The sequence below is a fragment of the Mustela putorius genome, unplaced genomic scaffold (assembly GCF_011764305.1).
Source record: "Mustela putorius furo isolate JIRA1106 unplaced genomic scaffold, ASM1176430v1.1 tig00003845_pilon_pilon_pilon, whole genome shotgun sequence".
Classification (NCBI taxonomy): Eukaryota; Metazoa; Chordata; class Mammalia; order Carnivora; family Mustelidae; genus Mustela; species Mustela putorius.
In genome coordinates this window covers 78,165,732-78,188,349 of record NW_025421998.1, presented here as the reverse complement: position 1 = coordinate 78,188,349, position 22,618 = coordinate 78,165,732, and the positions used below count along the sequence as shown (strand labels likewise).

The 22,618-nt window shown below is 39.1% G+C and overlaps 1 protein-coding gene across 4 annotated transcripts in view; it reads right to left on the bottom strand.

The window, feature by feature from the left end:
* The window catches only part of PTPRZ1 (protein tyrosine phosphatase receptor type Z1), a 176,904-nt gene that overhangs the window by 75,662 nt on the left and 78,624 nt on the right, over nt 1-22,618 (bottom strand). For all 4 annotated transcript variants that reach the window (XM_004741884.3, XM_004741885.3, XM_004741886.3 and 1 more), the window contains exons 3-6: nt 7,402-7,581; nt 5,094-5,245; nt 1,896-1,991; nt 1,329-1,395 (exon numbers count right to left, since the gene is read on the bottom strand). In XM_004741884.3, the coding sequence (XP_004741941.2) occupies nt 1,329-1,395; nt 1,896-1,991; nt 5,094-5,245; nt 7,402-7,581 (495 nt within the window). The remainder of the gene's footprint in view (nt 1-1,328; nt 1,396-1,895; nt 1,992-5,093; nt 5,246-7,401; nt 7,582-22,618) is intronic.

The window sequence follows — 22,618 nt, the reverse complement described above, 5'->3', positions numbered from 1 at the left end:
GAGGGAGAGAACAGCTTCTATCTTGCGTCGATTGTACCTTTCATAAAAACCCGATGAGAGCAGCGCTGCGTGAGCTCAGAAATTCCTGACTTCTGAAAAGCTCTGTCAGTTAAGGTCCTTACATGTGATCGACAAAGATGAATCAATCCTAGACCCGGCTTTAGCTTTCCAAAAGGATCTATATGAATTTGGTTCCCAATTTTAGGAGTTTGCAGCTTCCTGGAGATGAATAATCCTTATTTTGTTAATAACTCAGGGCCACATTAATACTGCGTATGTGGATGCTTATGAAAGATAAAATAACAATAATAACAGGTTTGCTGTCTCTTGCCAATGTTGTTACAAGCATTCGCTGTGGCAAATGACAAGATCCATGACATAGTAGGCAGAACAGTATCAGAGCACATGGCATCTTTTTTCTGTGTAAGTGTTTGCCTTCTTCAAAAAACCCCTGTCATAATGGTAAAGCGAAGGGACTATGGAGGAAACCACCAGGAAATAAGTTTTCACTCGAGTATCAATTCTCCTTTCACTTTAAGACATGATTTTTATAAAATTAACTGGTTTCAGATTATAAATTAGAGTCTTTAACAAATGGATAGTGCAGGCAGAAGAGATAAACACATTTAACTTTTTATTTTGTTAAAGATCTACTTATTTGAGAGAGAGCGTGTGCACATGTGCATGTAGGCAAGTGCAAGGGAGGCACAGAGGGAGAGGGAGAGAGAGAATCCTAAGGAGATTCCTCGCTGAGCATGGTGCCTAACTGGGGCTCTATCCCAAGACCTGAACTCATAACCTGAGCCAAAATCAAGAGTGGACGCTTAACCAACTGAGCCACCCAGGCACCTGACATAGAGAAACATATTTTAAATGCACGATGTAATTAGATTATTTTCAAGAATAAAACTAGAAAACTTCGACTTCCTACTTACATTAACATTTTATGATTTTTTTTTTTTTTTTTAAAGATTGACAGAGAGAGATGACAAGCAGGCAGAGAGAGAGAGGGAAGCAGGCTCCCTGCTCAGCAGAGAGCCCGATGTGGGGCTTGATCCCAGGACCCTGAGATCATGACCTGAGCCGAAGGCAGCGGCTCAACCCACTGAGCCACCCAGGCGCCCTGACATTTTATGATTTTTACATGACAAAAATTTCGGATAAAATGTTCTTTAGTGAGACATGTATAAATTGTATAAAAAGATGGGTCCTCTTTGAAAAGGTCCTTCCTTCCTCCTTTTGGAATTACTGATTTTTGTAATATAATAAAAATTCATATGCATCTGAAACAGAAATCTGGAAGAAAAAGATTTCTCCAAACAGCTTACCAAAACGACTAACCCTCTCGACTCCATCAATAATTGCTTTGTAATCCAAATTTTCTTCTAATCCAACCTATTAAAGAAAAGAGACACTCTAAGAATGGAATAAAATATTTGATTAACTCTTCAATAAAATGAAAAGATTAGTGAATTCCATTTTAAGTCTCCAAAAGTAAAATCCTCCCAAGGCATACTTTTTTTCCCCCCCACAGCAAGATAAAAACAAATAAAGAAAAAACAGCTACCTTTGAAGTTTTCCACTGCGAAAAATACACTTTAAAAATGCTGATTCCCAGTCTCTGCTCTATATCATTATGATGTTTTGCATGTACACATAAGCAAATCTGCGCACTCCCGGAACCATTTGCTCCAGCTGGAAGTGACGTACCCAATTAATGAATGCAAGGGTCCCCTTTTAAAAACACACCAGCCAAGGAGTGGTTCTGTTTGAAAATGATCACAACTTATTCCACCTGCGAGCACTTGTATTTGTTAAAAAATATGCCTTGTTATGTCACATCGTGTGATTAAAGAAGAAATTAAGTTAGCATTAAATCTATATATAATGATTACCTCGAATAAAACGGATAAAGCTCTTAACTTCCCTTTTCCTTTTACTGCTTCCTCAAAACTTGAAAATCGGTCCGCATCAAAGCAGTAGATCTGCATCTATGAAATATAACAATGATAGCTTTATCATACACAAAGACATCACAAAAGTCACCAAAGAGACAATAAAATAATTTATCAATTCAGTAAATACTATTTGAAAAATTCTGTAAACTGTATAATCCTATATTCTGTAGAGTTTCAAAATATTTTATGAATTCCATGTATGTACAACTGTACTTACTATCACTTATCATCCTCAGTGAGGAGGGAAATGCAAAGTTAGACACATCTGGGAGAGAAATGGCCACTTTGACATTACCAGGGCATACTGGGGTAGTAATACACTAGAACAATTATCTAATGTTATAAATTCTCAAATGTTATTTTAACCATTTTGCTGGAATTCTTTCAAATATGGTTTCATTCTTTGATGGGACACACCTCTCTTGAGGGTCTGAGTTACCTTTTTTGGACATTATCATACTGCATTCTTTTTTTTTTTTAAAGATTGATTTATTTATATATTTGAGAGAGCACGAGGCAGGGCAGAGGGAGAGGAAGTGAGAGCGGATGCACCCCCCAGGTACATGCTATTAATAGTAAAACTCGAAAGGAGTTTCACTTGGTGTCTTTTTAAAAAGATACCAAGAAGAATTTTAAGTTCCTTATTTTAAGTGTCCTCTTCTCCTGCCGGACTATATTCCTTGTTAATTTCTACTTCAGCCCATGTGTCTGTTGACAATGGCTCCTACTCTCGCTTATAATTCGGTGCTCCCCATGTCATGAGCTTGGAAATCAGGTAATGTAGCTAGTTAGGAGAATAATTAAGGGGAGAGCAGAAAGCCTCTGTGAAGACCAATGCGTGGCTGGGGGGCTATGACTGCAGAAACAGCAGGTGTTGGGCTGCTGTGAGAATGGCAGTGGCTCCTGCCTTGGGTGATCGCAAAGCCTTTTCAGAGAAAGGACTGCTCAACTAACCCCTAAAGGATAAGCAGCATAAAAACTGAACGATGAAAAAGCAGAAGAGGTGAATGTATGTTCAAGTCAGTGGGGCCAGTAGGCCAGAAAGAAGAACTGTGGGAAGCGGGAAGTAATTGGTTGTGATTGCGGCTGAGCACGTGAGACAGAAGAGGAGACGGGGCTGCAGGGGCCCCGCCAGGAAGCCCATGAGATAGTCCCAACCCTTTGCTCCTGAGAGCGTCAGAGAACACTGGATGCACTTCGCTTAACAGGAGTGGGAGGTGGCAGGCCTTTCGGGGAAGGGGGCTCAGAATGGAGGAAAAGACGACTAGAGAGAGAGGGAGACCAGCTGGGGGACATTTAACAATCTAAGTTAGCGACGAAGGTAATTTGAACTTTCTTCTGCCCTCCCACATCATTTAGGAGCAGAACTGAGAAGACCTCCTTGTAGGATGCAGGAGACCAGGAAAAAAAAAAAAAGACCAAGTCAAGGATATCCCCGAGTTCTGCTGCTTGCACAATTACATGGAGAGAGTTTAAAAAAGGAGAAGCAACAAACAATCCCTCTTAAGATTCAAGTTCTTGAGAACTTGAGAGGCTTTTTAAATAAGAAAAATATCTGAGGTTTAATGCACAGATTCTGTACCATTTATTTGGCTGGTTTAGGGCTTTTCTTGTTGTTAGGGTTTTTCTTGATTTTTCCTCTTTGCTCTCAATAAGTAGTATTGTGACATAGCAAACTCCCTGAAGTGACAATGTTATATGTTTAATGGATTGACTTCTATTTCTTTGACAAACCAAATTTGATAAATGTGCTTCTCCTTAAGGATATTTAATATATTGAAAAACATAAATTTATAAACTATAAATTTGAATGTGCTTATCCACATCAAAAATTTTTAGTCCTTTAACAGATAATTCACTTGTCTTATTTTTATTATCAGTAACTATTTTGACTATAAAAGTAATACAGTTTTATTATAAATAATTTCAAAAACATGGGAATTTTAAAGGATAGGAGAAAAGGTACCTAAAATGCCATCACCCAGGGAAAAATCACTACTCATGTCTTCTCGGTTTCCCTCAATTATTTTTACAACAGTAATAATTCCCTCTCTCATTTAATCCTCATAATAACTTCATAAGGCAGGTGCTACTCTTATGTCAATTTCACAAGCGAGACACGGAAGCTTAGGTCAATTAAATATTTGTATAACGTTACGTCTATAACACCTAAATGGTGAAGTCAGTATTCAAACCTAGTCCATTCAACTTAGACTCTGGACCCTCAGTCACTATTTAATTAGTTTTCACATTTCACAAAATCAGAGTATTAAATACTGTGCATACTATTTTACATCCTGCTTTTAAAAAGCAGTAATATCTTAAAAAAGAAAAACCCATTAATATATTTTGATGAATTTTTGTGTAAATAAATTATTCAAACATACGGTTTTTATAAGACCTGTAATATTCCATCCCAATGGAATTTAAAATATATTTTTATTTTTCAGTAATCTCCCAACCCCGAGATCAAGAATAGTAGGGTCTACTAACTGAGCCAGCCAGGAGCCTTTCCATCATAATGTATTTATAATCATTTCCTTTTCTTTCAACTTTTTGTTATTTTTGTAAATAAATCTTGGCACATACATTTTTGAGCATGTCTTATTTTTTAGACTAAATTGTTAAAAGTGGAAATGGTGGGCATTGGGAATGAAACATTTAAAGTTCTGGATAAAAACAAGCAAACTACCAATTTAATACTCTTTCCACACATGTATGAAAGTGTTTGTTTTACTGCATACTCATTATTTATTAGAATTATATACATGTATATAACCAATTTTAAAGTTGAAAAATGTTCTCATTTATTTAGCATTTCTTTGATTCTCCAGTAAATTGATAAAATTTCCCCTTTTTTCCCCTCCTGAGCTGTGGAAGGAATTTCATTTATTTCTTCACTCATCAGCATTTGCTGGTCAGATGTCTACAGGGTGGCCCTCTGAGTTGCCAGGAAGTGGAAAATCAAGTATGATCGTTATTGAGTTTAGTCTAATGAAAAAGGAAGATGCTAAACAAGAAACAAAATATAACTATAAATTATAAAATTGGATTAGAAGTTAATCAAATTATATGCTACATAAAATCTCAATGATTTAGAAAATGAAACAGTGGCCAGTGGAACCAGGGACTTACCTCAAGTGGAAACTTCTGTCCTTCTAAACTATGTTCCGATCCTTCAGAAGACATGTTGCATTTTCCCCAGTGGAAAGTGATCTTGCTTGCTTTGAACACCACTTCTGAAACTCCTCCACTGAGACGGTAGTCATTAGTGAGATTAATTTCCACTTAAAAGAAAAAACACAAAGTTGTATCTATGCTTCAGAAAATCAAAATTATAAATTTCAACTAAATTTTCTCCTATCAAAGATACACTAAGAAAGTCATTTATTTGATAAATAAATAACATAGTAATAATAAGTAATCATAATAATAAAATAAATACAAAAGAAGTCACCATTTGGAAGCTGAACTTGTAACTCTGCAAAATACATTCTGTGTATCTTATTGCCCCAAATATAAACTAAAACAAACTTCGATTTGACTCTAACAGCAGAAGACGCCAGTCCACCTGCCCTCTTCCATTTGGTGTGCTAAGACTGCCATTACCCCAGAGCTCTGCTTTCCTAAGGCATTTGATGGTAGTGAGGGGACACAGCAAAGAGAGAAGGAACAGAATAGTGGAGGAGAAATCATCTCTTGGGAGTGCCCCCCACTTCTCACTTTCAACCCTTCCTACTCCTTATTAGGCAGGTGTTTTCGTCCCATGTCCTGATCCCTACAAGCAAGCATCATCCCAGGCTTCATCAGGCTCTGGAACTTCTGTCCCACACCGTGGCAAAGCAGGTGGGAAATCCATTCCCACTGATGGGTCTTGGCCATGTGATGTTTGGCAACTCAGAATCTTAAACTCTCCTATTTGAGTTCCACAGCAGATATTTTGACTTTATTTTACAAATGATCTAAAGATTAATGTTTCTTTTGAGAGCCTTATGCTAGATTTTAATGTCTCTCCATCAGATTTAAATAGTCTTTGTTCTATCAGGCAGGAACCACTTGTTTCATTAGGGACTGAATCCAACACTGCAGCTAGCTAGCTAAAGGTCTAAACTTCCCTCAGTAATAATAACAACAACAAGCACAACAGCAACATTCATGGGTCACTTCCAATGTGCTATACTTCACAGAGTACTTTACATGTGTTAAACATTTGATTTTTATAGAACTTCACACAATGAAGAAAGAGATACCATTATAGTCTATGTTAATGATAAGGAAACTGAATCAGAGAGAGCTTAAATAATTTGCTAAAGTTTCCACAATTCATAGTTCCACTTTAAAGTGCCAGTAGTGAACCTAAAAAGCATGTTCTAAGGATAAATTGACCTTGACCACACTCCACTAAGAAAAATAAAGCAGAGGTTACACGCTTTACATCTCTGTAACATCCTTCGAAACTGGTAATGAAAATGTCAAGATTTGGGACAACATGCTTTTATGAATTTAATTAACATCTTACAATATATAATAATTTTATTAATTATTCATTGAGAAACAATGAATGTTTATTATGTATCAGGAACTGATATAGAAAAATTCTTAGCCTTATGGGACCTAAAATGAAATTACTACATTCAAATAATTGCATTACCAAAATATCAGTAACAGAGAAAGAATTCACTAATGATAAAACCACTCAACATAACTCCTATTATAACTTAGAATATTTTTCCTATGAGTTTGTTTTTATTCTATAACTTCCTGATATACATACAATTTTATTTAAAATATGGTATCAGAGAAGGAATGCTCTTTACTTTTCAAGACTATTTTGTCCCTCTACTGTTCACTGGAATTTTTTATGGTATTATAATTTGCATGTTTAGAAAAAAAAAGACAGTCTTTTTAAAAAAAGCAGTTACAGAGTGCTTCCTAAGGACAGTATATAATTTTAAACTTTCTATATAGAAATGCTACTGATTTCTTTGTTAATATTTAATTATAGATGATTGCCTTTTTTTGTACCCTAGTATTGAATGTAGCATGACTGCTGAGCAACCAGAGCCAATACGTTGTCCAAGAAAAGGAAATTCTGATTAACTAAGTGATTTAACCAGAGATGGAAGATATAAGCTGTATACTGCATTATCTTTACCACACCCTCTGGTGGAGGCATCATTATTGTTTTATTATTGAAGAATACGATGTGATGACTGTGGTCATTTTATTCTTATACACATTTTCAAAATGTTATCGAAACTTCCCATTTACTGTGTTTTATTTGGTTTCTTCTACCTTTAGCTTCTATGCAGTTCATAGAATATCACACAAAGAAAATGAAATGAAATAAAATGAAGGACATGAAAATGAAATGAAACTGATATAAACATACTGTAAGCCCAATGAACATATTAAAGTCACAAACAAAATGCAAACAGTTTACCTGTTTTCCCAGTGTTATGAATGAATGTGTTTTCCAAAGACGTTTTATCCCAACCCTGAAATTTAAGTTTCTTTAGATTCACATTGACTTGGGTAAGATCTTCATCGATATTGATAGGAGACTGTTTGGGGCTACTACATGTTGGGTATTTCTTTCCCCAGTTTTTTTGATTCAGTGCTCCTAAGGAAAGGAAAGAGTAAGAAGTTAGTTTCTTAAATTACTATGCAAAAGCTACATTTTATATTATAGAGTTGCTCATATGTTCCATAAAAATAGATACAATAGTAGAAAAAAATGGAATCTCTTTGAATCAGTTCATTAAACAAATGTGCATGGGTATGGGTTCTGGGCTCTACTGGGATACACTATAAAAAGAGGACTAAAAGAGAAGCTATGTCAAGTTCAGGGTTCAACAATGGCTTTGCTTAGCCATCAGACTCTTCCAAATCAACAGAAAGCCTAACGGCTGTATCAGGTAGTTTGGATGAGCCCAGGTTCCAGACTGAAATGTGTCCAGATGGCAGGTGTTAAATTCTGACTTCCTTAGCACTCTCAATGGGAGTCGTTTCCTTCAGACCTTCTGTCACCCCTGCCTTTCAATGATCTGGTTTAACTGTCATCTGCTCAGGGTCTGATTTATAAAAACATAATCACCATGCTCTCCTTGAAATATCTCCTCCTCTCTCTCACTCTTTTTTTTTGGGTTTTTTTTTTTTTTTTTTTTTTTTTTTTTTTTTGGTCATGAAGTCTACCAGGTTTTATGAAACAGAAAACAAGGTTTCTATAAAGATTTTGCCTATGCTGCCTTTATTTCATGCTACCTGAAATAAAGGTTATGAAATGAAGGTTATCTCTTGTAACCTTGTCATTGGATATGACCTTAGCTAGAGCCCAAGCAACACAAAGAACAGGTATGTTTTATTTAAAAGTCTTAAACTTTTCTCTTTCTACCTGTCTCCCGCGATCCCACCCAAGAACAGGGTGGTAGCAGTTTTGGGCTTATCTCCCTTTCAAAGGCTTCTCTTTTAGAAAATGGGTCTGGGTGGGGCGCCTGGGTGGTTCAGTCAGTTAAGCTTCCACCTTCTGATCTGGCTGTGATCTCAGGGTCCTGGGATCAAGCTCTTCCTCCGGGCACACTGCTCAGCAGGAAGTCTGCTTCTCCTTCTTCCTCTGCCCCTCCCCACCACTCATAGGGTCTCTTTCACTCTCTCTCTCTAATAAATAAAATCTTAAAAAACAATAAACAAAAACCAGAAAATGAGTGTGGGTAAAGCCACGATTTTACATGGTTAATGTTTAGAGAAATTAGAAGTAAGCCTATCCTCCACAAAGCCCTAGACTCTGCCATCTTGTTTTTTTGATAAAGGCTTCAGAGAAGATTTTCACTTCCATGCAAAGTGACAAAGTGAACTTTGCATAATTTAGGCCCAGGAAAGAAATGTTAATTAGTCATGCCATGAAATGGCCTAGATAGCCAGGAAAAATGAGGTAATTCATCTCCTTGTGAGCATCTACAAAAATCAATAGGTGCTGAAAACTCATTTTATTTTAAAATCTAGCTCTATTCCTAGAGAGAGCTGGAATGTGGTATGCTTTAAATTTGCCCAGGGGTGCATATTTTGGCTTCCAGGAACAGCTTTAATGATTTGAGTAATGATATGTTAATTTCACTGTAAAGAACTCTGGCACGCGGGAAAGAAAACACTGTTTGCTTCACTAATGTCAGTGCAAGAGAAGCGGAGAAACCACACATGCACCAACAAGACCCTTTGTATTGCTTACATTTTTTAATGCGCTGCAAGAAATTTTCAAGGACCCTTAGGAAGAGTCTCATGGTTGTGGTGCCACAAACACTGTAAAGTGTCTAGTAACACTGCATATGATTAATAAGCCTGCTATTTCCCACATCATTTAGTGTTCATCTCTGTGTGTGTTCGAATCTGGCATATCCCCCACTAAACACCTGGATTTCTGCCCTGAAGTAAACTCCTCCTACGATCTCGGTCATCCTCTGAACATGAAAGTCATCCCCGTGCCTCTGGTTCCTTCCCACCAAGCCCTTTTGGGTCGACTCTCAAATTATATCCTTATCAGCCAGCTTCTCATCCCGACTGTCTCCAGCCTCATCCAAGCCACAGTTCCCCGTGAGCCTGTCTCTGTCTTGCTATCTCACAAGCAGAATCATCATCACCTAGGAGATTGTTAGGGAGCGTCAGGCCTCCATCCTAACGTTGCTAAGTCAGAATCTAATTTTAACCGGATCCCCAGAAGATTCATATACACATTAAATTTTGAGAAGCAATGGCTTAGACATCTCCAGTGCCTTCTAATAGGTCTCCAGCTTCTTCTCTGGTCCCCCATCTCCAAATCCGTTCTCCACCTACATGGTAGGCAAAATTCTGAGATGCCCCTGGCCAACTCCCACACTCGGTTGTACAGGTCCTGTCTAATCTCTTCTACTCAAAGGTGGGCAGGCTGTGAATATAATGGGATAGTCATTCCCTTAATTGGGTTACGTTATATGACAAAGGTGATGGGAGTCCCTGCTGCGGATAATGTTCTGTTACAGAAGGCTCAGTCACAGCAAATTGGAGACAGGAGAGAAAGATTCAAAGTGTGAGAGATTCTCCTGCTGGCTCTGAAGCAGTAGGCCGCGAGGCTGGAAGAGGGGTACATACAGCTAGGATCTGAGAGCGCTCCCAGGCTGACAGCCCAGAAAAACAAACATATAATATGTCAGTTACAGAAAGACAAATGCTGTGTGAGTCCGTTTATATGAGTAGCTAAAGTCACCAAATTCATAGAGAGAGAAAGCAGAATAGTTACCAGGAGACAGGGAGGGGAAGCTGTTGAATGGGTACAGAATTTCAGATTTGCAAGATGAAAAGGTTCTGGGGATGTGTTTCACAAGTGTGAGTGCATTTAACACTACTGAACTGTATACTTAAAAAACGGCTAAGATAGACAATTTTATGTTCTTTACCACAGTGGAAAAAATGGTAAAGATGGCAAAAACAAACAAACAAAAGACGGGGACCTGGATCTCAATCCTGCAAAAAAAGAAGTGACTCCTGTCGACAAGCTGTATAAGCCCTAGGCCGTGCAGGAGCACATGGCCCTGCTAGCATCCTGGCTGTAGACTTAGCAGACCCTGAGCAGAGACCCAGTTAAGTAGTCCCTTCTCTCTGACTCCTGACCCATGGACACTAGCAGATAATAAATGTGTTCAAAAGCCACACAATTTGGGGTGCCTGGGTGGTTTGGTCGGTTAAGCGTCTGACTCTGGATTTCCTTTCAGGTCATGATCTCAGGGTCGTGAGATTGAACCCCGAGTGGAGCCCTGTGTCAGGCTCCGTACTCAATGGAGAGTCTGCTTAAGTTTCTCTCTCGCTCTCTCTCTCTGCCCCTCCCCCTGCTTGCACTCTCTAAATAAATAAATGAATAAATAAATAAAATCTTTTAAAACAATAAAATAAAAGCCACTGAATTTGTAGGAATTTGTTATGCAGAAAACTAGTACAATTAGTATCTACAGTAAACTTTTAATATATATATCAGATCATGTGTCACTTCCTGATCTGGGTCCCTCTAATACCTTTCATTCCACTCAAAAGAAAATATAAGCTCTTTACCAGGACCAAGAGGTTCTCTAAGATACCATCATTCCTATTCTCTCCCATCTCATTTCCTAGCCCCCAGCATTAATCACTCTGTTCCAGTCACACAGGCTTCTTTTCTTTCCCTGGAGCGTGGGAAGCCATGGTTCTTGGCACTTGCTGTCACTTCTTCCAGGAACACTTCCTGGACTGCTTTGCCCAACCCCCCAATACCCCCCCACCCTCCCCACAAGGCCCACTCACTCACTCTCCCACTTCTATCAGGTCTTTGCTCAAATGCATCTCTTCAGGGAGACTCTGTCTGAATGTCCTGCATAAAAAAACACTTCCCTCCCTTGGTCATTCTCAATCCTCTCTCTTTACTTTATTTTTGTTCTCTTAAAATATTATGTTTATTTATTTGTTTCCACACCCCAGAAGCTAGAAATAAAAAAAAGCCTGGGACATAGTACATGTTCCATAAATACTGGCTCAATGCCTAAAATCAGACAAATAAAAAATGATCATTGCTTTTGTTTCCTAAGTGTAAAACCTCAAAGAGATCTAACATGAAATGTCAACAGAAATAAATAAACAATTAAAGAAACATTTCTAAAATCAGCGGTAAGTCATATTTGACCATTCATGACATGACAACTTTGTGGGCTAGTCCTAATAAACTTCAAGGTCTGTAAATTTAGACATTTTATATCCCAATAATGCTAAGTGACTGGATTATGTTTGAAGTGTATCAAATGATTACACTGAGTGTGGACCCAGTTTAACACACCAACTAGATCACGGTGCCAAGGACAGTACACATTCAAGAAGACTCCTGAAGGGCAGCGGGGAAGTGGAAGGGCAGGCGAGGGCAGGTTCGGGCCAGGAATCCTGCAGGCTGGGACGAGGCTCCGGGAACCCCACGTTCACCTCTGGGTCGCCCCCAACCTCGGCGCACGCCCACCTCCCAGCCCCTCTCCCCAATCAGCCCTCTGTCCTGCCAGCCCTTTCCGCGCTCTGCTGCCATCTCCCCCCACAGGCGGCCTGCCTCCTTCTGAACCCCTTACCTTTCCATTCTTAGGGCTGCCTTTAAGAACAGGGTCACCCGCCTCATGGCACTGGGTCCTGACTGAGTCATCACCCCTCCCACCTGGCTTTCCTCCGACCTTTTCCTTCTCCAGCACTTCCCCTTCCTCCACCCACTCAAAAACAAAACAAAACAAAACAAAAAAAACCCCAAACAAACTAAAAAGAAGAAGAAAAAAACAAAGACCTTTGAATTTTTGTGATTAAAAGACCAAAATGAAAAAAAAAAAATCCAGAGTTTTTTCGGCAAAAGTCTGTAACACAGAAAAAGTTCATAAAAATAATAACTTGAGGTTCTTCTTGCAAAGGACTCTAGAAACAAGGTTGTTTCAAATCGTTATAAGTAGAAAGCTAAACGAGGTAAACTAATGAAGTGTTAAAATTGTGCACAAGAATGAAGCATAGATCAAAGAAACACTAAGTAGATTTTACCTATCTTTAATAATGAAATATTAGATTAATCTTATGCTTAAACATTATTTTTTAAATTTCCAAATTAATAGGTTTAATGTCACAACTGGAAACGTCAGCGGTTAAAGGCAGGTTGATGTACCTGAGGAAGCAGGTGTACAGACAGAATTCATTAGAACTAGATTGTATCCACCTGAGTGTTATTAGCAACTATTGTGAAGGGAGAAATTAGGACTCACTGTGGTTGCAACAGAAGATTATCAGGGTGATTACCCATAGAAGACTGCAGAGTATTAAATGTCAGCTCTAGACAATTAAAATAAATTACTCATTCACATACCCATACATTCTTTCATCCACATATTGCCTCATCTGAATTAGTATCATTCCTATAAATTTCCTGTTGCTTTCCTCTATGGGAGCACTTCACAGACTGTATTTTGTTTGTTAATTTATCTAACTCATCTATATGGTATTGCCAAACTTTGAGTCTGGCACATAGCAGAAATAAATAAAATGCTTGTGATATAGTCCTTGTGCACCAAATGAATATATTCAATATTTACATTCTGTGCCTTCTCTATTCCAAACAGAATGGAAAGTAATTCTAGACTCTGTGGGAGATCTGCAGGAGTTCACGTTTGTTTGATGGTCTGTTTATTCTTGCATTCCAGAAGGTGGGGGCGGGGGGAGGCCTGTGAAGTCTGAAGTAGACAAATGCCTAAAGGAGTAGACAGGATGGAAATAAATGTGAGATCAAAAGCACATAATGGAGGCGTTGAGGGAAACATAGAATATTGACAGGCAGAAGGAACCAAGATCAAACCAGGGTGGTAGAAAAGTTCGGGCAGTGCGCAGAAAGAAGTGAGCCATCTAGCTTGGTCCAATGAGCAAGCGTGGACATCAAGCAATTCTAGAAGGAGAGGAAAGGCAGATTGATCAATTGTCCCCAGATAGGCCAATGGGAAGCACAGAGACTCAGGAAGAGTCAGGAGCTCACAGCTGCCTTATCAGAGAGATTAGATTAAGTCAGCAGGAAGGCGGGAAAGGAAGAAACAGAGACACTTCTTAATCTGGGGCAATTTCAAACGCATCTTCTATTGTCTTCATTCTTACAGAATCCCTGGGCAATGGACTGAATGCCCCAAATTTCATGTTAAAAATTATAACATGATCCCCAGTGTGATGGTGCTCAGAGATGGGGCCTTTAGAAGCCGATCAGATCACAAGGGCAGAGCCCTTCTGAATGGGGTTAGTGCCCTTATGAAAGAGATCCCAGAGAGATCGCTCATCCCCTCCCCCCACCCTGTGAGGTTACTGTGGAAAGACAGTGATCTAAGGAAGCAGCCCTCACTAGCGCCTTCATCTTGAACCTCCAACCTCCAAAACCATAAAAAGTAAACTTACGTTGTTTACAAGTTACTAGTCCCTGGTATTTGTGATAACTGCCTGAGCAGCTAAAACACCTTGTTATACTTATTTGTCTGTCTCTTAATCACACTGTAATTTCAGTACCTTTCTTAGAATCTGGCACTTAGGGATTAAATAATTGTTTCTCGAATGAATCCGTACTTCAGATAAGATCTCTGCAGTTACCTACCCTTCGGTGTTCTTGTACTACACATCTTGACCAATGAGCTCTCTAACTTGAAACACAGTTTTAAATACATTCTGTGTAGAAAAATATTAGTCCACCAGTACCTGGTATAAAAATATCAACCGAAGAAAACCAAAGTTTAAAATAAAGAGGAATGAGTTAAAAACAACAACAACAACAAACAACAACAAAAAGCCAATGCAGGTTTTTAATATTTGGAGAAGAAAGTGAGAAAGGGATGAAAATGAAAGGAAATTCAAAGAAAAAACCATTTTGCTTTCTTTGTGCATTATTCCTGTTGAATCCTACCTTCCAGTATCAGAAAAATGGATAAAATAATTTTAATACATATATTTATAATAATTATAGTATTGGGTAAAGTATTGAGCAGAGAGCCACTGAAAATTCCTAGAAATGATAAAAATCCCAACGTTTACTTGTTATTCTTTAAAGATTTATTTATTTGAGAGAGAGAGAGTAAGCGAGCAGGGGGGTTGAGGGCAGAGGGTGAGGGAGAGAGGGGAAAGAGAGAATCTTAAAAGACTGTGCTAAGCACAAAGCCCGAGCTGGGGCTTGACCTCAAGACCCTGAGATCAGATCTGAGTTGAAACCAAGAGTTGGACACTTTAATGGGACACTTTAACCCAGGTGCCCCCCAACATTTACTTTTTTTTAAGGTTACCGTAAACTGCTGATGTTTACCAAGATTTGAACAATAGGACACTTAGAACTGATTCTTTAAAGACCATAAAATTGTTAATAAAAATATATACTTCTTTTAATCTTAATGAATTACTTTTCTAGCCCAGTTTTGATGTAAGAAAATGTTTGCCTGTCTTCATATTTACATATAAAAATATTAACGAGCCGATAGAAATGTAATATTGAAGTGTGGAGTGTGGTTAGGACTGTAGCATCTATTATTAATTGCCTTGAATTAACTCCACTCGAAATTCCACACACTGTAAGTTGCAGCTTTATAAATTACTAGGAGCTTCCTTCCTATATGCTAAAGAATCTAATAAAAACCAAAATATAAGTCACTGAAATAGTATAAAGCTATTGGTAGTGAATGACTTGGGTCAAATATCAGGTAAATCCAATATAAAAATGAAACAAATCAGTGTTATTATCAATGAAAATTCAGTACAGAACTTAGAACTCCAGCACAAAGGAAAGATGATTTATTTAAGGAGACACTTTTCAGATGCTGCAGTCATCTGCTTGAGAAAGGGGGCTTCCTCAAAGATAAGAAACAAGAACATACCAGTAAATGTCATCACATAAACTAAAAGCAAAGAAGGATGTCTGAGCTAACTTCCCATGGTGGAAGCAAGAATGAGGATGCATTTACATGCACACATTAGCACGGCTGTTTCTGTTCCTGGCCAAACAGAGGTTTTCTGGGGCTCCCAAGAGCAAAGCAGTTGGCGAATATAGATAATGGTTGTTATTAGAACTGGACTGAAAGCAGATCAAATGCAAACAACTTCAGAATGAGAAGCTGTTTAGTCAAGACCTCATTTTCCTTTCTCTTCTGTCTTGATGGGACCCTCACATCAGGATAGCAGAAAATCTTGGCAAGCCTGGTCCATATATCCAGTTGAGACATGTCAGGGAAGGTAGATACCAATTGATCTAGAAAAATGCTAGCACAAATGTTCCTTAAGCATTAAAATATTTAAGAAAATAGATCCATGAATACAGAGAACAAGCTGGTGGTTGCCAGAAGGGAAGGGAGGGGGGGAGATGGACACAAAGGAGGGAAAGGCAGTGGGAGGTTCAGCCTTCTAGTAATGGAGGAAGAAGTCACGGGTGAAACATACAGCACAGGGAATATAGTCAGTGGTATTATAATAGTACTGTATGGTGACAGATGGTAGCTTGAGCATAGCATAACTTTTTCTTGGAAAAAAAAAAAGAAATTATTAACTGACGTTCAGTATAAATAGAGACAGAAAGATCAGAGACTTCCTTCAGAGTTCTTGTTTAAAATTTTAGGACTTCTTCAAGTTAGAAAAATCCAAAATTCACAAACAAAAAACCCTAAAAAACAATTCACAGTAAAAACTACTGCTCTATAATGCAATGAACAATAAACTTGGGTTTTTGTAGACCACAGGGAAAAGATAAAAATAGAAACTGGAAAGATCTAAGGACACTGACACAGCAAAATACTATTACTCTTAATATAGAAGAGTAAATACTATTACTCTTAATCTGTGGTGGGTGGAAATGAAATCGATAAGTAGAACAAGAGGATGCTGCTCACAAAAGGTCACAATTAACCACTGCTTTAATCCGAAAATGAAATAAATCCTATAAAGAAGTAAAGAAGAATTTATTTAAGGCAAGAAATTTGTATGGGGGGGGAGAGGTTACAAGCTGATGCAATAAACAACTAAAAGCAGAATGTTGTGTTGAGGATTCAGGACTATTTTAAAGGATTCTTATTTGGAAGTGAGCAAAAGAGAAGAGCAAAGGATGACAACTTTCAAAATTCTGACCAGAGCACACTTGGGTGGACAACGGTACCGATGAAGTTCTAGAACCTAGGTGAGGTTTGGTGGGCTGAGGTCTGGAACCGAAGACCAAGAAAGAATTCTTGAGACATCTTTGGTGCAAAATGGTGCTTTATTAAAGCACGGGGACAGGACCTATGGGCAGAAAGAGCTGCTGCCCTGGGTTGTGAGGGACGGCAGGTTACGTACCCTGCGGTTGGGGGAAGGTGAGGGAAAGGGAGGTTTCAACGGAGCTTTTGTATGCTAAAGAGGGCCTACTAGGTGTCCTTATCAGAGGTCTGGAGGCTTGGTCAATGTTGTCTTTTGGCAAGCCATTCACATCAAGATAGTTGGGAGACTGCTGTCTTACAGGATTGTGATCTCTGCAAGGTAACTATATGGCGGTCAGGGGGCCCTGAGGAATGTGACACACATTACCGAGGGGAGCGGGTGGAGAGGGGGTGCAAGGTGCCAGCTTTTGCTTTGTCCTCAGTCAGCCTCCTGCTCCCTCATCAGCATCAGTCAATGTTGGTTGTGAGAACGGATGGAAAGAAAGACTTTGCATCTGGTTTTGGGCCTACAGACTTTGCGATGCCCACGGATGTTCATGAGGCAATAAAAAATATGGGTCTGGGAGCCATTAAGAGGACTAGAGGTAGAGGTTGAGGAACAGCATCATTTTGAATTTTTCTAACTTGAAAAAGTCCTAAAATTTTAAACAGGAACTTTGAAGTAAGTTTCTGATCTGTCTCTCTCTATGGTGGTAATTTAATGGATGTGGATATATTTCATTTTGAGCTGACAGGTGAAGTAAAGGATCAACGATAAGACCCTGGAGAGCGCTAACACTGAAGGAGCAGAAGGGGAGGGGACAGCAGCAAAAGATATTGAGGATGAATGGCCCGGAAAAGAATTGCGAATTTAGGAGAAAAGGACGTTGGGAATGTCACAAAGGATCCTTTCAACAATGAGAGATTATCCCGAAGTAGAGATCATAGCACCTGAGAGCCCGAAGGATCATGATTGAAGAGTAACTACTGGATTTGGTGATTTTGTTTAAACTGCAAATCTCATATTCCTGGAACAAAACAACTTCAGTGAAATGATGGGCCTGGAATTCAGACTGCAGTGTGTACAAGAGTGAACTGGAGGTGACAAAGCAGAGTTAAGAAAATGCTTTCTAAAAGCTTCCTGTGGAGGAAAGAACAATCATCGGGGTGCATCCGGAGATGCAGGGGTGTGTGGAATGGATTTTAACGCAGAAAGAGATTCAAGCATGCAGATGCGTGAAGGGGATACAATGATTACAAGAAAGAGTTTGAAGTTAAGGGAGGTCCGTGATCAAGGTCCACGCAAGGGGAGAAGATGGAGGAGAGGCAAAGAAACAGAAAACAATTACCAAAGAAATACGGATTTGTATCTAAGAGTTTAGAAATACGAAAAAGAGTTCATAGCACAGAGCTTCCGCTGTAAAGCATGATCACATCACATGCAAGGAAAAGAAGCGTGGGAGTGGAGCCCGCTTTTTAGAGGCACCACACACCTGTGACCTTACCTGTAACAGGGATCATAATCTCTCACTCTCAGGCTGTGCAAACTGAATGAGATACTATATGTGCATGGACTGGAGGATATATGAATCTCCTTACCCCCTTTCCCTATTTTCTCAAGAAAACTGTTAGGGAGATAGGATCATCCGCTGTGCGGGGAGAGCCAGGGAGGGGACTGGGCTTGAGGAAAATCGTGGAGAATGCAATAATGGGCAGATAAGACTGATAGAAGGCACCCACTGGCTCTGCTGATGGGGGAGGCCATGAACTTGCAGTGGCACCTCTCGAAAGTGTGTCCCTGTGTGTTTTGTTTTCCCCAGTTCAGTAGTCCTGATGGGCAAGCACAGAGACTAGGGAGCTGCAGTCCTGTAGTAGCCAACAGGAGCGTGGGTGAGAAGGAATCCTCAAGATCAGAGAACCCGAAGCTCCGCCCCCCCATCTCAAATCTGATATGGGGAAAGGTCATTTTTTAAAAGATTTTATTGGGGCGCCTGGGTGGCTCAGTGGGTTAAGCCGCTGCCTTCGGCTCAGGTCATGATCTCAGAGTCCTGGGATCGAGTCCCACATTGGGCTCTCTGCTCAGCAGGGTGCCTGCTTCCTCCTCTCTCTCTGCCTGCCTCTCTGCCTACTTGTGATCTCTCTCTGTCAAATAAATAAATAAAATCTTTAAAAAAAAAAAAGATTTTATTTATCTATTTGACAGAGAGAGAGATCACAAGTAGGCAGGGAGGCAGGCAGAGAGAAGGAAGCAGGCTGTCTGCGGAGCGGAGATCCCGATGTGGGGATCGATTCCAGGACCTGGGATCATGACCTGAGCCGAAGGCAGAGGCTTTAACCCACTGAGCCACCCAGGCACCCCAGGAAAGGTCATTTTTAAAAAAAAAAAAGCTACTTGACAGTTACAATCACAGCATCTTCTGCCATCTTACATTTTAAGTTAGAAAATGATAAGAGTGACAAGAAGTCCCATGCTACAGTGTTTCTACTGTGAGAGGCTGGTATGGAATATTTAACTAATTAAAATCAGAAAAATCCTTGTTGAAATGTAACACTGACCAAAAACTGTGGGAACTTCTTGTTGCTCCTTCATCGCTTCACAAGCCACCACTTCTCAAAGAAAGAAAAGTCTGAGGGTTTAGGTAACTCTGTGATTAATGCTATGACCTTTATATTTGCCTGATCCTCTCCAAACCAGTCCCCCGTTTAATATTCAGGATTGAGACTGAACGCAATGTAGGCTGATTAATTGCACGATTTCTGTGTAGCATTTGTTGTTAACGAACTGACCTCAATGTTGATTGAGGAGAAACTCACAGAGAGAGATTTCTTTGTTGCGATAGTCTGGCTACTACTGATGACATCACAAATGCAGAATCAAAAAAAAAAAAAAAAAAAAAAGAGCCCCAGAAATTACTCCTTGGTTTGCAATAGAAGATAAAAAACAACAACAACAACAAAAACCACAACTCTTTGTCTTTTTCCTACTTTTGCTGTGAGGACCGGGGGTTCAGAGTTGAAGTCTGAGGCATGGCTATAACCTGATATCCATCTATTTGTGATAGAGCTCCAAACCAATTTTCCTATAGTGTTGTTTCACTCTTTTGGTTAAAGAGCATACTGTCTGTAAGACCAAAGAAGCCGCTTTACTTCCTGTACAAAACCATCAGCTCCTCCTCTCTGTATGCTATCTATCACAAGATACTCTCAGAAGTCGAATCTCCCAGATGCACCATCACAAGCAAGGACTAAGAAAGAACCTGTGGGTAAATATCATAAATCCATTGTTCCCACCAGGAATTATCTCCCGTCAAAACTTCATTCCATTAAATACAGCTCTTATTTGTTCATTTGTTCACTCATTCATCGAATATTTATGGACTGTTTGATGTTAGATAGAAAATAAGTCTGGTAAAAAAAATAACTCAAAAAGAATACCATCATCAAGAACTCATGTTCCAGGAGAGCCTGTGTGGCTCAGTCGGTGAAGCATCCCACACTTGGTTTTGTCTCAGGTCATGATTTCAGAGTCATGAGATGGAGCCCCGTGTCGGGCTCTGCACTCAGTCCAGAGTTGGCTTGAGATTCTCTGCTTCTCCCTCTACCTCCTTCCCCTACTCACATGCACGTGCTCTTTCTCTTTCTCAAATAAATAAATAATAAACAAACAAACAAATAAATAAAATCTAAAAAAAAAAAAAAAAGAACTCCAAGTCCTAGTTAGGACCCAAGGCATTTCAAGTATGAATTAGAATATAATCTAGTAAGTACAAGAGCAGAGATATGCACAGAATATTCCAGGGACCCAAAAGAGTTGTTCTGAATGAGACAGGACCAAAGACAAAGAAGGCATCCTGAATGACAAGATGCCTGAGATAAGTCTTAACCATGGGCTAGTATTATCAAATTAAAGGTGGGAAGAAAGTTGAGAAGAGGGAGCAGCATGAGCACAGGAAAAAGAAAGAACGGCTATTTCAGAAGAGCAGTAGGGGGTTCTACGTGCTGACATATAAGGCACAAGTTAGGGAAAGGAAAGAGGTTAAGGTCAAGTACATGTAAAGGCTTTGAATGCCAGGACAAGGAGGTTGAACTTTTTCTGCTGGGCTTTGGAAGGGATTTAAGTTGCAGGTGGCATGGTCTTATTCAAGTCATCTTAAGAGTCTATTTGCTTTTGGCAAAAATTCCCTTTCCTCAGTCTTGCTATATTGTATCATGGTCCTTCCACAGCAAGGGAAAGGACTCTACAGACAGACACTCTTAAGGATATTATTTAAGGGAAATGACAACTCAAATGTATTTCTTCACAAGCAATTTGTAATAAACAGTCCAAAGGGAGAGCAAACAGAACCTCTGAAATATAAAAGAAATAGATAATGAAAAATATCACCTAAATTAAAAGCCTGAAACAAGAAAACAAAAGTGTGTAAGTGACAATGAAACCAAACTTCTCTTTTAAGAGCAAATTTATTGCTTGGTTCTTAAAATCTTAAAGTTGAATCATAATTTATAGTGGTTTTTAAAAAACATGGCATCAAGCAGCTTGTGAGACTGACAGAGACTATTGCTATGTTTCCAGCCTTTCTGTTTTCTCAAATCTCCACTTATTTTTTGATTAGTCTCAGTCAGGAAACTCCTGCAAAAGAACAAAAGTCCAAACACCGGCTCTTTCATTTTTTTTTTTTTAATGTATTTCTTACCGATGATGTTTAAATAAAAAAATTTTTGAATATAAATAATTCCAGTCCATGGCAATTTGTAAATCTGATAAAACAAGCTGGCAACCAATTTACATTGCAAAGAGATTTACTGCAATAGTCCATTAAATTAGCAAGCGTCCCTGGGGCTCCATCTCATGACTCTGAAATCATGACCTGAGACAAAACCAAGTGTGGGATGCTTCACCGACTGAGCCACACAGGCTCTCCTGGAACATGAGTTCTTGATGATGGTATTCTTTTTGAGTTATTTTTTTTACCAGACTTATTTTCTATCTAACATCAAAAAGGCTAAAGAAGAGAAAGGGTTTTAACCTAGAAGGTATGAGTCCCTGCCAAGGGACTATCAATCCCAAATAAAGATAAAATTGTCATGCAAGACAAGTATATTTGATTTTTAATAAATTGATTATTTAAGGTTTTATCTCTTATGCAAAATAAAGGTAAAACTGCATGGATTCAAATGTATCTTAAATTGGGCCCAGCCAGTGGAAGATTCCTTAACAACCTTTCCAGTAATGACAGATTCCAGTAGATTTTCTTCTTGGATGAGCAGGTTCCTTGCCCTTGGTTGATTGCATAGTGCTGGGCCAAAGGAAGGGAATCAGGCACAGAGACGGGAAACCCCTTGAGAAGGTATAGAAGGCCTATAGAGAGTTTAAGATTTACAAAGGCAGTGGAAGATGAGGGAATGAAGAGGCAGAATGGCTTTTGAGTCAGCATTACCGACATCTTTGAAAGGCTGGAAGGCTGGCTGACATCTGTTTTAGACATTTTTAACTATCTGATAATGAAAGACGGCCCAACTTAAGAGCAAGGTGCAAGTCAACAATGCACTCTCAGAGGAGCCAATTCCTGTTTGCTCTGGTTTAGTTCATGCAATACCACATCTTCACAAATGCTGCTACCGAATAATAAACACCACTTCTAGAAAGTATTCAAGACAGTCACATTTAAGAAGTTCTTCAAATAAGTCACTCTTTCCCACTGCTCAAACACCAAACTTGAAGAAGTTTAGTAATACCAAAAGTACTGCATACAAAGCATTGTTTTTCTTCAGGGGTAGGTAGCAAAGAGGTTATAATCATCCCAACTCTAAGAAGCCACTGCTATTCCGTGTTTATGAAATCTAACTGGGAATTTCAAAGAAGTTGACATTAAGCCATATCTCTATAAAAATTGACAAACAGCCTTAGCATACACATTTATTTTCAACCAGTTCACTGTAATTTCATTTGGTAGAACTCTAGAACACCAAATGAAG